At 38.3% G+C, this 17,210-nt stretch overlaps 2 protein-coding genes across 5 annotated transcripts in view; one reads left to right on the top strand and one right to left on the bottom strand.

Annotated features, from left to right (window-relative positions):
* si:dkey-264d12.5 (coiled-coil domain-containing protein 30) overlaps positions 1 to 3,195 on the top strand; it is a gene marked incomplete at its 5' end in the record, with an annotated part of 11,908 nt that extends 8,713 nt beyond the window's left edge. Inside the window, 5 exon segments of the mRNA XM_014002867.1 lie at positions 624 to 765; positions 1,117 to 1,253; positions 1,432 to 1,549; positions 2,694 to 2,755; positions 2,841 to 3,195. Of these exon segments, the coding sequence (XP_013858321.1) occupies positions 624 to 765; positions 1,117 to 1,253; positions 1,432 to 1,549; positions 2,694 to 2,755; positions 2,841 to 3,033 (652 nt within the window).
* A 3,139-nt stretch (positions 3,196 to 6,334) lies between these two features.
* Positions 6,335 to 16,564, bottom strand: LOC106513849 (alpha-1,3-galactosyltransferase 2). 4 transcript variants are annotated; one of them, XM_014002870.1, is made up of 7 exons: positions 16,283 to 16,564; positions 15,262 to 15,405; positions 12,055 to 12,130; positions 11,866 to 11,961; positions 9,640 to 9,735; positions 8,438 to 8,575; positions 6,335 to 8,314 (listed from the first exon to the last, which is right to left on the bottom strand). In XM_014002870.1, exons 3-7 carry the CDS (start codon positions 12,093 to 12,095, stop codon positions 7,630 to 7,632), a joined length of 1,056 nt encoding a protein of 351 aa, XP_013858324.1. In that variant the 5' UTR covers positions 12,096 to 12,130; positions 15,262 to 15,405; positions 16,283 to 16,564; the 3' UTR covers positions 6,335 to 7,629. The 4 variants fall into 4 exon arrangements, with proteins under 4 accessions (XP_013858324.1, XP_013858322.1, XP_013858325.1 ...); XM_014002868.1 differs by lacking the exon at positions 15,262 to 15,405; XM_014002871.1 differs by lacking the exon at positions 15,262 to 15,405 and having other exon boundaries at positions 12,055 to 12,097.
* Between the last annotated feature and the right edge of the window lie 646 nt (positions 16,565 to 17,210).

The following is a 17,210-nucleotide window of genomic DNA, read 5'->3' as shown; positions in this document are numbered from 1 at the left end:
CCACAAATTCTCCTAAATCACTCGTACGCACAACTTAAGAACAAATCTGTGCGTACGAACGGTTCTTGCATGAGGCCCATTGTTCAAATACCAAACATTTGATGGTCTGTTGTGAAAATTCATCAGTGGTCATGTGACTAATGTGACAGTAACATTGATACAGAACCAAATACAAGCTTGACTGACCGTCTGCAGTCTTCATTTTTTTTTTAATCGGAAAAAAAAGCTGACAATGACTGTTGGATGTTGAGCAAATAAATTGTTGTATTCAGCAAAAATGTGATGCAGACTTTTGTTGGTGAACATCTAGTTTCCTCATTTTCCAAGTAATTAAACATTTTTAAAATGTGTCGCTGGCATCAAAACTAGTACCTGAACGCAATAATAAACTACATACAGATTAAAAACATTCTCCAGTATAAAATATTTTTTCAGCATTTTATGGAAATTGATTTAGTGTTGCATATTTTTCTTTTAAGTTGAATATTTTACTTCTTAAATATGTTTAATATGTTCTAATATAATGTAAAATAAGTTGCATATAGATAACTTAGCTTTCCTGTGCTACAACAGAAGTAAGTTTTAACCAAAGAAATTAACAAGTCGTTTTAATCTGTTTACAGTAAATACTACAACATGAGGGAAGAACATAAAGCCAAACTGTGTCAAGCCAAACAGAGAATTAAGGATGAAATCACGTGGCGTGATGAGAAAATAAAAACTCTCCAGCGAGAACTGTCTTTGTGCTCCCTGTCATTAGCGAAGGTGCGTATGCAGCTTTGTTTTCTACAGGTAAAAAGAAGTTGGAGAGATGGCAGCTGAATTTCAGAAAATCTACATCTCCTTTCTATACAGAGCAAATTAAAGCATTTTTTTATGTTTCTTTACATGTATTTGTCCGACATTAAAAGTACATCATGAAGTAGCCAACAGTCCGTTAATCTGGACTCCACAGGGACAGCGAAAGCTGTTTTTTCAAAGGTGGTTGTGTTTAATAATTAAACAGGAGCTTCTGACTCTATAGGCCATATGTAATTTACAGTTGGAGGTATAAGTATACAAGAAGATGGAAAAGCTGGAGGTGATAAATGATGAATTTTACTTTTTTTGTTTCAGGAGAGAGAAGTAATTATATGCATGACTGTGGAAAATGAGAAACTGCTCTCTGAGAGGCGGAAGCTGTTAGAACAACTGAATAAGGAGAAGCAGAACAGGAAGGAGAGCAGTCGAACAGCTTCTCTGTCCAAATGCAGGTACTGAGGTTGCCCAACTTTACTAAGGAACCAGTTTAAATGTTTTGTTCAAAGAAAGTGTAAGCTTAAATTACCCTATGATGAATATTTTAAAGCTATCGAATTTCATATCTRCATTTGTTTCTGTTATTTTATGCCTCAGACTAATTTGGTCATTTCCCACTGTTGTCATCTCAAGGGTGGATTGTTTGGAGATGGAAAACAAGAAACTGGAAAACAAACTCCTGCTCATGTCCAACCAAAAAGCCACCCTGGAACGCAGCCTGCAGAACATTCAGTTTCTCAACTACGCCGAGGTACTGGTTCATGGTTCAGTTTGCTTTAACCTGGGACACAAATCTGTCATTGATCCAGAAGAATTAAACCTCAGAAGCTGCAAAAAAAAATGATTCTTCACAGTCAAATCTCCTAAATTACCTTAATTTAAGGGAATATGCATTATATAACACAATCCATCCTAAAATTGAGTTTTTAAAGATTGGTAAATTAAGAAAAACTGATCATTGCTAAAGCTTTCAGTCCTTTATCTAAGTTGAAAGAAACTGTTTATTAAGTGGGGTTAAGTCATAATAAGTTTTAAAACATAATATAAAATTACTTGCACTATATTATTATCCCTTTTAATAACAGCCTGTCCTCAAGGATAACAATTGATGGTATTAGATTTGAAGGGTGGGTGGTGTTATCCAATTTCCCTAAAAATATTTTCAAAACACCTTATTTGGGATAATAAAAAAAAACACATCTCAAATGTCATTCTAAGAAATTAGACTGGACCTCCATCAGAAATATTTTCTGTTAGATTTGCATGGTTTTACGGCTGCAACCAGAGCAGACTGAAGCGAGGAGTTTTTAAAATTCTAAAACAAGAAGTTTATTTATAAAACAAGGAGGAAAAAGGCCGGTGTGGCAGCAAACAGATTACACAAACCTAGAGACTTACTAAAAACTGAACCAGGAAAACGAAACAAAAGAAAATGCCAGACTAACTGAAACAGCTTACATGAAACCGTGGGGAAATTAAACTGAATATGCAGAACAAAACTCAAAGACAGATCTGATAAACACAAGAAGCAGAACAGGATACAAAAACAAAAAAAACCCACAACAATGAAAAGGTGAACTGAAATGTGATCTAAAGCCCAAACACCCATGGAAATGCAGAGATCATCGTGTCAGTTATTTAAATTAACATTAACAAAAAGCTGGTTAAAATGTGTTCGAATTGGAAAAGAATATTGTCATTGTGTAGCCAGTGCATCTGTTCATATTTARTAATTAAAACATCTAATATTTGTTAAGATATTTTACGACTGATCTTATTTTCCAAAACTGTCCTACCCACGTTGTTGTCTGTGAAGCAACGGTCTCATTTTTCAAACATGCAAGAGAGAGAGAGAAAAAAGATACATTTATTATTATTTGTTTTTGTTTCTACAGGAACTACAGAAAGTGTCAAATCATCAACAGCAGTTTACTTCTGTCTCAGCTCATCCTTCATGGTAAGTTTAATTTTAGCTCCAAACTCAACTGAAATGCATTTGTTTGAGTAAAAGAAAATTAAAAAATCCATTCTTTCTTCTTCAGGGTAATATCTTCTGAGATTCTGGGCTTATTGGACAGTTCACATAGCAGTGAGACCCAGCTGACAGATCTGAGTTCTTCTTGTTCTTTGAGTCGAACAGCAGAGCTCGGCTACATGAACCTGACGTCCACTCAGAGCCTCTCAGACCACTTAGATGCTCGATTTAACCTTGTCCACTCAAATGTGATTTCCTGAGCTTTTATTTTATTATTCTAAATCATTTGTTCTCTAAGTCAAATTGAAAATAACAATTAAATTGTCTTTTATTAAGGTAAATAGTAAAAAAAAACATTTTTTGGTGATCAAACCTGGAGTTTTAGTACTTTTTTTCATTTTATAAAATGTGGTTAAAAGTAACTGAGTTTGGTCATTTCTCAGCAGTTATAAAAAGATGGTATCACATAAAGGCACAATAAGACTTGCTTCTCTTTGCTGTTCCCCAACAAACAAGCTCTCAGACAAACAACAGTTCACAAGTTTCATATTGGTGATATCATTCAAAATGTGCAGTGAGGCTATTGAGAATTTTCATTAGTGGAGTTAATCATTTTCTTTGCAAAATAGTTTTTTTTGTAATAACTTACATATATTTTTAAATGCAAGCTCCGTCCATCCGTCCATTTTCTGCCGCTTATCCGGGATCGGGTCGCGGGGGCAGCAGTCTAAGCAGAGAGACCCAGACTTCCCTCTCCCCAGCCACTTGGGCCAGCTCATTCGGCGGAATCCCAAGGMGCTCCCAGGCCAGCCGAGAAACATAGTCCCTCCAGCGTGTCCTGGGTCTTCCTCTGGGCCTCCTCTCAGTGGGACATGCCCAGAACACCTCACCAGGGAGGCGTCCAGGAGGCATCCCAACCAGATGCCCGAACCACCTCAACTGGCTCCTCTCGACGTGGAGGAGCAGCGGCTCTACTCTGAGTCCCTCTCGGATGACTGAGCTTCTCACCCTATCTCTAAGGGAGAGCCCAGACACCCTGCCAAGGAAACTCATTTCGGCCGCTTGTATTCGCGATCTCTTTCTTTTGGTCACTACCCAAAGCTCGTAACCATAGATGAGGGTAGGAACGTAGACTGACTGGTAAACCGAGAGCTTCGCCTTCTGGCTCAGCTCTCGCTTCACCACGACAGACCTATACAGCGCCTGCATCACTGCAGATGCAGCACCAATCCACCTGTCGATCTCCCGCTCCATTCTTCCCTCATTCGTGAACAAGACCCCGAGATACATAAACTCCTCCACTTGGGGCAGGACCTCCTCCCCGACCCAGAGGCGGCACGCTACCGGTTTCCGGCTCAAGACCATGGTCTTGGATTTGGAGGCACTGATCCTCATCCCAGCCGCTTCACACCTGGCTGTGAACCGCTTCAGTGAGAGTTGGAGATCACAATCTGATGAAGCCAATAGAGCCACATCATCCGCCAAAAGCAGAGATGCGATCCTAAGGTAACCAAAAAAAGATCCCCTCAACACCTTGGCTGTGCCTAGAAATTCTGTCCCTAAAAGTTTGAATAGAATCTGTGACAAAGAACAACCTTGGCGAAGTCCAACTCTCACCGGAAACGAGTCCGACTTACTACCGGCAATGCGGACCAAGCTCTGGCACTGGTCATACAGGGACCCAACAGCTCGTATCAATGGGCCTGGTACTCCATACTCCCGGAGTACCCACCACAGGAATCCCCAAGGGACACTGTCGAACGCCTTCTCCAAGTCCACAAAACACATGTAGACTGGTTGGGCGAACTCCCATGCACCCTCCAGGACCCTGCTGAGGGTGTAGAGCTGGTCCGCTTTTCCACGACCAGGACGAAAACCACACTGCTCTTCCTGAATCTGAGATTCGACTGTCCGACGGACCCTCCTCTCCAGAACCCCCGAATAGACCTTACCAGGGAGGCTCAGAAGTGTGATCCCTCTATAGTTGGAACACACTCTCCGGTCCCCTTTTTAAACAGGGGGACCACCACCCCAGTCTGCCAATCCAGGGGAACTGCCCCCGATGTCCACGTGATATTGTAGAGTCGCATCAACCAATGCAACCCCACATACAGAGCCCTAACAAACTCCGGGCGAATCTTATCCACCCCCGGCGCCCTGCCACAGAGGAGCTTTTTAACCACCTCAGTGACCTCGGCACCAGAGATTGGAGAGTCCGACCTAGGGTCCTCAGGCTTTGCTTCCTCATGGAAAGACGTGTCGGTAGGACTGAGGAGGTCTTCAAAGTATTCTGCCCACTGACCCACAACGTCCCGAGTTGAGGTCAGCTGCGCACCATCCCCACCATAAATAGTGTTGGTGGCAAACCGCCCACCCGAGACGCCGGATGGTGGACCAGAATCGCCTTGAAGCCGTACGGAAGTCTTTTTCCATGGCCTCTCCGAACTCTTCCCACGCCCGAGTTTTTGCCTCAGCGACCACCCAAGCCACAATACGCTTCGACTGCCGATACCTATCGGCTGCTTCTGGAGTCCCACAGGCCAGAAAGACCCTATAGGACTCCTTCTTCAGCCTGACGGCATCCTTCACCGCCGATGTCCACCAGTGGGTTCGAGGGTTGCCGCCACGACAAGCACCGACAACAACCTTATGGCCACAGCTCAGGTAAGCCGCCTCGACAATGGAGGCATGGAACATGGCCCACTCAGACTCAATGTCCCCCACCTCCCCCGGAACGTGTTCGAAGTTCCCCCGGAGGTGTGAGTTGAAGCTCCGTCAGACAGGAGACTCTGACAGAYGTTCCCAGCAGACCCTCATACGTTTGGTTCTGCCAGGTCTGACCGGCATCCCACCCCATGCAAGCTCTTTAAAGCATATTTGAGAGAGGATGGGTGATGTTTTTTTTCTGTTTCTTTTAACTTTGCATGAGTGTGGCACATATTCTTTTCAGACAGATAAACCGTCAATACAAGCAGTAACAGGTTTTACCTCCTTAAATTACTGCCTAAAGAATGCCACAAACTCAAGTTTAAAAGTTTCCCATCAGAGAACTTAGTATTGAAAGGTTTCATTGCAAAAATATTCTTAGTTGTTATTTAGAAATGACTTATAAAATTTTTTCTCTAAGTTATAAAGTTACACAATTTTTATATTTTTTAAAAAATGATTTATTAAAAAATGTGCAGTAAAGAAACAACACAAAGTTGTATAAATTAAATACTTTGCAGCCAGAGCTGTTTCAAACAAAATAAAACTTTCTGACTGAAAGATAATTTTATTTCCGTACATCAAGATTTAAACCTGGGATTTTCAGTGTTTTTAATAACAAAATACTGTACATCAAGTACAAACTCAGACAAGCACAACATTGTGCTTGTCCGCAAATGGAGCTTCGTTGGAATYATGCAAAATCTAAATGAAAAATTCAAATAAGGATTTGGTTATTCCCATGATATGAGTTAATGTATTTTAGAATACCAGTTCATGTATTCTGAAAGACCTTAAAACAATATATTTCCTAGTTTAGTGGCTGTTCTGTGTTTCATAGAATTTGAACAAAGAAACAAGACATAAATAATTTATTTACTTACAGTCTGTTGATGCATTTCAACTGTAATGTAAGAACAATAAAAAAATAAGCTTTAAGAAAAAATAATTATACAGTATAACAAAGAATCCACTCCATTAAATAGCTGCCTCAGTGTAATACAATGTTTCAAAACAAAAAAGGATTTTCCTCTGGTAAATAAAGGCCATAAAAATTATTCAATTTATATAATTTAGTATACTAAAATGGGAAATGGCTTGCACAGTATGGACTTTATCGAGTCTATGCAGTGCTTTACACTACAATGATACAATCAGTCATTCAACAATTCATACACACATTGACAAATTGGTGGTGGTAAACTGCAGTATTGTATCATTGTTTAATATTAAAATTTAACTCTGGTAAAGCACACCTGTATGCTAATTGTATCGGAGAATGAACATCTTTTTATGTCAATGTTTTAAAACTAAAAAGTGAGAGTAGTATCCCAATAATGATGGTTAAAGACTTTACTATAACAGGAATTTACTTATTTCACAAAACAAATTCACATTCAAAGGTCATTTTATCAAAGTCTACAATTTCTGCAGCTCCATAGTCAGTCAAAAAGAACAGCTAGAAGAGAGGGAAAACCTAAACACTTAACTGTAACTGTTCATAACTTGATGTTTTTTGGTTTAGTTTACAGCATCATGATAGCCTCTGATGCTGATGAAACTTTGGTTTACCGTGTCAAAATGAGGAACCATTTTAATGGCAGAGTTCGACTGCTTGTGCAGCTGGCAGAGCTTTCCATGTGAAGCACAACCCAGTCCACACAATGATCTGATGCAAAAATAACTTTAAAAAACAACACCATAGAAATTCAATTATGCAACTTATAATATTTGTATAGCTTTAGATTAATTTAGATGACTTAAATTCACTCTGGAACAAACTCTGAATTTCCCCCATGATTTGCCAAATAGGGAGCGATTATTCTCATTACTGTCTAAGTTGGATCCACTTAAAAAAAATTCAAACCACATATTTAAGCAAACATTTACTTATCTGGGGACATTCAGATTTTCCTCTGGATTACCACTTCCGCAAAGACATAAAGCACTGGGTTCATTCAAAGCAAGAATGTAAGAAGTTCTTTGAGTATTAACAATTATATTTGATCATTTCATCATTGGGATTTGCGTCGAAATAACACATGGTTCATGACAGAAACAGGATCAAGAGGAACACTTTGGTGTCCTCCTCAGCTGTATTTTCGAGGTCCTGAGGGATCCCAAAACATTCCAAGTCCAGACGTTTTTCTCTAAAATGTGCGCAGTGTGTTGTATTGTTTTGGTGCCCACATTAACCTGAAGACCTGTATGTCACCTCTGTATCCGATCCTGTTGTCCCAACAGTACTCTGGAGAAAGAATCCTGCTTGGTTTGTGAAGCCAAAAATATTTGTTTAGATGACTCTCATCGTGCCACAGAGCCTCCACATTATTTTGTTTGTCCTCCATRATRTTTTGGTAGCAGGYGTCCGTCAAGGCTTTTACACTCTTCCAGGTGCCTCCAAAGACAGCAGCATGATAGTAAAAATCTCCAGTTTCCATGTACGCCTTGGACTTGGGGTTGCGATCGTAGGTAAACATCTTCTTTGGAAGGTGGTAATAGTAAGCATGAAGCAGAGCAACAGAATCTCCCAGAACCTCTGGGCCAAATCTCCAGGTAAATATCTGATCAACATCAAAACAGAAGACGTGCGAGCAATGGTGGCGAATATCTGACTCTATGGTCTCCGAGATTATCTTCATTCGCATCATAGAGATGTCCTGCCACCTGCTGTGTTTCTCCACTTTGATTACTTTCAGAGTTCGTTGTGGGCCGAGCTCGACATTTGGTACTTTCTCAGGAGTGTCCGTGAATACATAGTAGGACACAGGAAGACCCAACATGAAGTGATGCTCTGATGAATTCAGGAAGGTCCAAAGGTAGGCGTCCAAGTACCTTTAGGACAACAAAAGAGAGAGTTGAWGTTATATTGTCCAATTATAATTGATAAAATCTGTAACAGTTGGGTAACCAGGATGCATTTATTAAAGTAGTCAAATGATTCATGTGAAAACAAACCTGCCCACTGCGAACACAGTCAAAGCAACAGAGGATCCTAGTTCTCTGTGCATCTGGTCGTAATGATGAGGATCAAACATTCCTTCCCAAATGATGGGAGCTCTCCAAGTTGTGCATGTTTGCACATCATGTCGAGACCTTAAAGATAACATGACCATGTTAAGATTAAACATGCGATCGTAGGTAAACATCTGCTTTGGAAGGTGGTAATGTTGCTAGGCAGAGACTTCCCAGAATTTGACTATCTCATGAAGTCGTTTGATTTATTCTTTGTCTTTTTTTCTTTATGCTTTATTTCTTTAGTAATTTACTGTTTGCTTTGGCATTAAGAATGTCAGGAGATGAAGCATTTGTCAGAGTTATTTTATCCCATTTGTTCTGCAAACAGCAGCTATGTGGCATTAATATATATATTTTTGACTACCGAGAGGAAGTAGCTGATATCCAAAAATCATACCAGTGGCTAGAAAGGACAACTCAGGGGCGTTAATCAAGATAGAAGAGCAAAAACAGACACAAGGTACAGCAAAGATGCCCCTGAAACAATCTAGAGCAGGGATCATCAATTCTGGTCYTCGAGGTCCGCAGCCCTGCATGTTTTACTTGTTTCTCTACTCCAACACACCTGATTTGAATGAACAGATGATTATCAGGCCTCTGCAGAACTTGGAAGAGGTAATCAGGTGTGTTAGAGAAGGGAAAAAAAGTAAAACATGCAGGGCTGTGGACCTCGAGGACCGTAATTGATTATCCCTGATCTAGAGCATAACAGCAGTGTGCAAGATGCAAACAGATGAAATTCAAGAGCACAATTACAAAATGGCTACAATAGTGGATAATGTATACAGTAGTGGTATAGTGTATATCGGTGCCATATACAGAGGTGGGAGGTGGGAGACCCCATTAATGGCAGGGCTAGTTGTACTGTGGGACTGACAAATCCAGACTGACAAACATGTAATGACCAGCCTATAAAACACTGGTGAACAACAAGCTACAGAAAAAGGCTGCAGCCATAGATGTAGCAACCTCCAATCAAGTCAGAAAGATGCAGCAGCCTGAAACTGAAGCCTGAAAAATTGAAAGAAGATGTGATAATTCGGATTACAAAGGTACCAGTGGTTTTGTAAGAGCTTGAGGTTGGAGCCAATCTCCCAATTTAGGTGTCAATTAAGGAGTTAGTTGATACAGTGTAATCTTACCAAAGATCCAGGCTGGCATCTGCTCTATTATCAAGGATCAGCATTGTTGCGTTTTTTAAATAACACTTGTCCATTGGCAGGAATCCTATGAGGAGACTGATACATGGAAATAAAAAACAAGAAGATTAAAGTCATGTTTATATTTTGAGTGTTTTATCTCAATTTTAATTGTTGATACTGTTATACAACCCCCACTTCCAATGAGACGTTGTATGAAATGAATAAAAACAGAATCCAATTATTTTCATTTTTTTTCCAACCTATATTCAATTGAATACACTATAAAGGCAATATATTTAATGTTTTAACAGGTAACCTTTATTTATTTTTTAAATATTTACTCATTTTGAATTTGATGCCTGCAACATGTTCCAAAAATGACTGAGAAAGCTGAGGAATGCAAAAAACAAAACAAAACAAAACAAAAAAAAACACCTGTTTGGAGCATTCAACAGCTGAACAGGTTAATTTGGAAACAGATGAGTAGCTATGTTTACATGGACCAATCAAAATATTCTGATTGGATTCAGCTCGATGGAAAATATTTTGTAATTCGAATAAGAGGGATGTTTTATACCAATTGATAATAAAGTGCATGTAGGCACTTGTTCTGATCMYGTTATTCTGGCTGTGGAAAACTGACCTGGCTGCACAGGCCTTCTGACTTTMATCCACTGGTTTCTGGTCTTTTGTGGAAGGGGGTTCAGCAGAACACAACTTGTGTTTATTTCCTTTCCATTTTCTCCACCAGTAAGGAAGGAAGACAAATAGCATACGTTGCTTTGCCTGTAACGTCTCCACTTTATTAAAACAATTCAATACGATCAAYAAATTTTGTGAGGGACACAGTGGTAAACATGCCCCTGTTCCAGCATTTTTGGAACATCAAACTCAAAATAAAGAATATTTAAAAAAAAACAGTTTGAACATTAAATATATTGTCTTTGTTTGTAGTGTATTCAATTGAATATAGGTTGAAACAAATTTACAAATCATGTTCTGTTTTTATGTATGTTTTACACAATGTCCCAACTTCTTTGGAATCCAATGCTTATRACATATTCCTGTAGATCAGTGGTTCCCAGCCTTTTTAGACTTGTGTACCCCCTGAGCCATTTTGTCATACCACTAGTACCCCCTCAGTCAAATGTAATGAAGATTCTCCAAAACTATAATGCRCAACAGCTTTAAATGAAAATTATTTATTTAACCCCCTAGAASAGGRGTCTGCAACCTACGGTTCTGAGGCCACATGTGGCTCTTCAGTCTCTCAGCAGTCGCTCTTTGAAAATGTGACCAAACATAACAGAATAATGTTTTTGTTGTTGTTTGATGTTTTTTTAATACTTAAAGTAAAACCTGTTAGCTCATTACACACAACAAATAAACCTGTTAGCCTGTTGTTTATTTAAATAATCCAAGCTCTTTCTGTGACTTTTCTCTCAAATCCACCAGGGTTATCTTTAAATACCTTTATGACTACATAATAATAAGAATTAGAAAAAACACATGCTCGAGTAGTTCAGTTGTACTAGTTTTTATGAAATTCGGAGTAAACTTTATGCAGTATTTTTCTTGTTTACATGAATCTGGTCTTTTTATTTTTCCTGATGTGTAAAGATAATAATAAATAATACAATTCACAATTCAGTTTTATAATGTCACCTCCACTGGTCGTAAAGTTTCCTGGAAAGGCCTCCAAAAGGCCCACAGACCACCAGTTGATAATCACAGTTGCAGCTTGTTTTGCAGCTCTGGACACGTTTTATTAGTGAGACAAGCAGCAGAAATGGCTCTTTTGATTGTAAAGGTTGCAGACCCCTGCCCTAGAACATTTAATTCTCATGCATTTTATTATTTTCAACTCAAATTAAACACATTGCCTTGAAAGTGAATAAGTAATTAAATAAATAAACCTGGTAATGGCAGGTGCAGGAAGCAGCAGCATCCAAAATACATCAAATACCCCAAATGAGCAAATTCTGTGAGATTCCGCGTTTTATACAGGATTCCATTTTGTGTCAATTTCGTGACTCCATCTGTATTTTCTGCATTGTGKAAATCATAGTGTCCTACATGTCCCAGTCCTATTTTTATTATTTTTTCCACACCTGGGAAATTTTTCCATGTACCCCTTGTAATATGTTCACGTACCCCAATGGATGCACGTACCCCTGGTTGGGAATCACTGCTGTAGATTATGTGCAGGTTTATATGAGCACTCACCGCACAGTTGGAGCTGTGTAGTAAACGAYGCAATATGCGATCGAAAAGCAAAACATGCATTTCAAAATGTTCCTCGTATTCCTCAGAAAAAAACACCTGCAAGGCAACCAGCAGTCCAAATTWAAAACAAACATTCAGAGGTCAACACAAACAATGCGAGAACAAAACGTCAAAGGCAGGGGGATATACCTCATTGTTGGTGGTCTGGCATCCACTTTTTTGGCAAACATTTCTAGCAGATGAAGATTAAAAAACAACGTGATACCTCGAGGAAAAGAGGAAAATATGTTTTATTAGTTCAAGTGTGCACAGCTCTCTAAACACTAAATCTACCTAAAATGTGATTATTGGTGAGCTTCAGTTTATTTCAGTATGTTCTGGTGTTGATAATATCAAAAATAGCAGCTCTAAGACCTGCACAACAAACATAAAAGACCTTGGTTTCCCTTATTGTAGCAGCTGTTGCTTATCCCAAAATTTCACTGTTAGAACACTGTTGCGGCTTTAGCATCTATATAAGAAACTCTTCAGCACAACAACAGTGCGATCATTGTTACAAAATTCATTTAAATGATGGGCAAGAATCTGAGGTAGTTCCTGTCTACGCTTAACATCAACCTAATGTCCAAATTTTAAGGCAAAGATGAGTCAAAACTTTTATTTATTTATTTATTTATTTTTTTTACAAACAATGCAGCTAAAGGGGGAGTCTGGCAAAGGTGTGCTTGTTTACAGGCAACATAGGAACACAGCATGCTGCAGTGGCTTCTTTGTTTCTGAATAATAAATTAAAGTTAAATGAAAAGATCACCAACAATGTGCTTTGATAAGCTACTTTAACAACAACTTGACTGATATTTGAGGAGAGAAGCACTGCTTCATCTACAAGCCCAGTTTAGGTTAATGATGAGGAGGAACCAATTAGATGTTTGATTTATTTCAGGATGAAAAATTCTATCAGAGCACACGGATGCAATATGTGACACAAAAGATAGCTCACTGATATCAGACTAATTTCTATTTTTAACAAGTAAAGAAAAGGAAGGCATGAAAAAGGAAAGATAAGTTACGTCACAACACAATTTGATGCCACAATTCAGAAGCAACATTTGTCACAATAAGGAGAAACTGAAAGATTGGCAAAATGCAACTGACCTCCAGACTTTTTCCTCACAGCTAATTAATTTTGTTATACTTCTCACAATTTCCACTGAGAACTAACTTCAAATAAACCTCATTATTAAAGCAAATGTGCAGTTTCATTCCTATGTAACTATGAAGTTGATGCAACAGTCACCTGAAAATTCAGTTCATGGACTTTTAAATATGTTTAGCTTTTCAAAACTTTTATTTAGGCAGGTAATCTCATTGAGACGTGGTCTTATTTACAACAGACCTGAATTTCAAGAAGATGGAGCAGAACAGGAGAGGACCTTTTTTTCCAAGTTCTGTGTGAAGTGATTGGACGGTGATTGGATTAAAATCTTGAGAGCAAAGGCCAAGTCTGTACTGTCACCCAGAGTTTAAAGTAAATCAAAGGATTTGAAAGTGATCGAGGGAACAATAACAATGTAAAACAAAAAATACAGATTGTATCTTGTCACCAGCGACGTGGTGCTGATGAATGACGAATGATCCGAATCTTTTGAACGGCTCTTTAAAACGAACAATGAGAACTGAGTCACAGACAGCTGAGACACATTCTTTTTCTTTTTTTCTTTCTCCACCTCAGATACAGATACACACAGGATCCTCTTTTTGTCCCCCCGAGACAAAGAGCAGGTAAAGGGGAAGGAACGCAGCAGTTGATGTGATTTGCAAACATGAGGCCAGGAAAAAGGGTGTGTGAATGAGTCACGCAGGGTCATAGAGCATACGTCTCTTTGTAAGCCTAGATGTGACTACGACCTGCAGGTAGTGTCAAACACCGACCATATCCTGTTGAAAAATTAATGTATTCTTTGAAAGGASCGGATCCACAAGACAAGGTTTCCCTCAAAAATTCAGCAATCTCACCTCAATTGTCACAGCAAGTTCTGAGTCAAACTGCACAACAAAACGCTTCTGCACATTTAAAGAGAATACAATACTGATCTTCTTTGGCCGTGAAGAAATGAAAGGAATGCATATCATTTGCTACCTTTTGTTCTATACATTTAGAGACAAATAAAATCATCTTGTGCTAAAAAAAAAAGTCTTGTAGCCATTTTCGATCGACTCTTGAAAATAACGTGCGCAACTGTGCATTAATGTGAACTCGTTCCACGCCTAGTTTTATGTCAGTAGTTGTAAAACTGACGGAGGTACACCCACACTATTACTGGATGAAGTTGAATTGGGTCGATTAAAAGTCATTAGTAAAACCAGTAAAGATTTTTAAAAGTTTTATGAAAATATTTCCCCTGATTCGTTAGACGTGAAGGTAAAACTATTTTTGAAGTGTTTTGCCAAAAGTTGAAAATGTGATCGCTTATTGACTTCTTTTTAGTTTTACTACAGGTCGTTGCTTAAATATTTTCAATATTTTCAAAAATTTTATTATTTTCTTTTATATTAGAAGCTTAAACTAATTGACAGTTAAGTAAGACTGAGGAGTGAGAACTTTACTCTGGGTAATCAGTTCAAATTATTGCTGCTTTAAAATTGTGGTTGGATTTAGTTCCGAATGAAAAAAAAAGTAAACCAAACAAGACTTGCTGAGTAAATGTTTTTGATCACTTCTGATCTTTGATTTTGCTTTTATTTGTTAGGATAAAAACATTAAGTTTTATCTATTGAACAAGAGATGCATTGAAATAAATTAGTTTCTTTTTTTAATTGTTGTAGTAAGTTTTGTTTTCAAAAAAATAGCAAATGACACATATCAATAACTGCATTAATAAAGAATAACCTTATGATATGTAAGGGTCAGCTTACACTTCTTATAACAAGGTTATAAGAGTAATTTAATTAGCAAGGATCTCTTTTATTTTGGCTAAACATTTCTTTAGTGCAAGAATGAATGGACACAAAAAGTAACTCTCAGTCAGTGAATGTTGATTTCAACCATAATATGTGATCATTTGTTTTACAAGTCATACAAAATTGACTATAGAGTACACCTGATTGTGAACAATTAATTTCCTTTAAAAAGTTTTGGGACCAACAATAACAAGCTTTTAACTTCTTAATTGTTAACCACACAAATAGAAACACAAACATCAGATTAGATGTTAAACACCAGACATTTGAGGCTGTTTATCTTAGGAGTTGGCAAGGCAAGGTTAAGAAAAAGGTTGAAGAAAGGTGTTAGCTTTTCTACTCTTTATCTTAAATAATGTGGTTTTAACCAGAAGGGCGAAGCGTTCTGTGCTCAGCTTCGGTCAGACCTCGACGTCACACACTGCCAGCTTTTACCTTGAGATGATGTTCTGTCACCTGCCAGGTAGATGGGGGCGCTGCCGGAGAATCTGTCTTTAGACCGTCGAACAGGGAACCCCAAGGCGTGCTCTTTGACTCGTTTACGTCCACATCAGCCGTAACCAAAAGACAAGGCCTCGACTGGAACCCAGGATGTAAATAAAACTTCAGTCTGGAGAGTTTCTGACGGTGGATAAACCAGGCGTGGTTTTCCACACTGTGAGGTTTCCCTGTTGGCGTGAAGGGGCCAAACCTGACATAGTTTCAGCTTTTGATTCCCCGGAGAGAATCTAGCTGTCACCTTTTTCTCACTCTCTTTCTTTTCTCTGTCTGACGGGCGGAAACTGTTAGTTCCTAAAAGCTCAGAGAATCTATGGTCCGCCCYCCAGAAGGTTAGATTAGAAAAAGAAATTATCATGAAAAGTGTTAGTTTCAGAGCTCGCTGTGCCCTCCTGAAACAAAACAACGATTTTTTGCTGCTGCTGTGTGGTTCAGAACAACACATTTCATGACCCATTTAAATCATCTGATGAGTACTGTTTAAAACATAACTGAAAGAAAAACGAATTGCTTCAAGTTCAAAACATTTGCAAATATGATTCAGACAAGTAAAACATTGATATTTCATCAACTTAAACCATAAAGATTATTTTAGTTAAATAAGAATTTTTTCCACAGAAAAACCATAAATAGCTGAAATCATACTGAGGGAGGAAAGAGATCTGTCCTCTCTTCTCCTGTAACTTTGATAAACATTCTCTGATTATCAAAATGTGTAATACTTTCAGTTAAGAGAACACTAAATCAAATAAGAGAAGATTCTTCTGTTTTTAATCTGATTTAGAATCTGATTTTAGAGTCCAAGACAGTTCCTTGATAATTTGACTCGAGGTGACCCCTACAGATAGTTCTGTTTTCTCCTGACTGAATTTTAGATTTTGTGACCAAAAGATTGAAGAGATAAATTAATCATACCTTATGTTTAATATGAAATTTAGTCAAATCTATTTTTACCTACCTGTAAGTCTTTTTCATCCTGAAGGGTCCATGTAAGCAGTGTAAAACCTCCAAGTTTAAAACTTCCAACTCCAAACAGCTACTTACTGAGTGAGCCACATGCTCCTCCTGTGTCCAACCCCTCAGTATACCCCCTCCCTGAGCCAAATGCAAATAAGCTGAAAGAGCTTGTAATTACAAGCATGACTTGTCACCTCCTGGCATAAATCGATTTAAAAGGAAAACCCTACCAGTTGTTCTGGAGGATGTTGGGTCAGTCTACATGTTTTCCTGCGAGTTGCTCTCTTCGGGTCTGTGTTCATTTTGCCATTGCAGGCAGTAGTCGTTGAAAAACAGAGTAAGAAACCAGTCGAACGAGTAAATGGAACAGGCTTCCTGGAATGTCTGAGTTTCACCTACGAGAGCAACTCAATGGCATCATCTTCTCACCTGCGCGACAGCGTACTGCACTGGCAGATTTCACTTGTTTCAAGTATTCATTTCTCTCATTTTTGCTGTAAACTCGAACCCTTAGTTCACCCGTTCCCAAACATTTCTTACTCTCAAAACAACAATGGCTAACACTATAACACCAAATACAGTATCTTTTGTTAAATGTAGCAAATTTTCCCATGAAAAGTATAGTGCATAAGAACAAGTGTATTTTTTTAGGAATTAAAGAAGAAAAAATAAAACCAAGAAACTTTGTTTAAAATTGGTGATTTTGGTAAAAAAAAGTAAAGAAAAACCAAAAATCCCTATCTCAAAAAAAATTAGCATATTTCATCAAAAGTTTCTCTAAACGACTTATTAACCTAATCATCTGAATCAACAAATTAATTCTAAACACCTGCAAAAGATAACTGAGGCTTTTAAAAAACTCCCAGCCTGGTTCATTATTCAAAACCACAATCATGGGTAAGACTGCTGACCTTACTGCTGTCCAGAAG

Source organism: Austrofundulus limnaeus, unplaced genomic scaffold (genome assembly GCF_001266775.1).
Source record: "Austrofundulus limnaeus strain Quisiro unplaced genomic scaffold, Austrofundulus_limnaeus-1.0 Scaffold15, whole genome shotgun sequence".
In the NCBI taxonomy this organism is placed as follows: Eukaryota; Metazoa; Chordata; class Actinopteri; order Cyprinodontiformes; family Rivulidae; genus Austrofundulus; species Austrofundulus limnaeus.
This window is presented reverse-complemented; position numbering and strand designations above follow the sequence as displayed.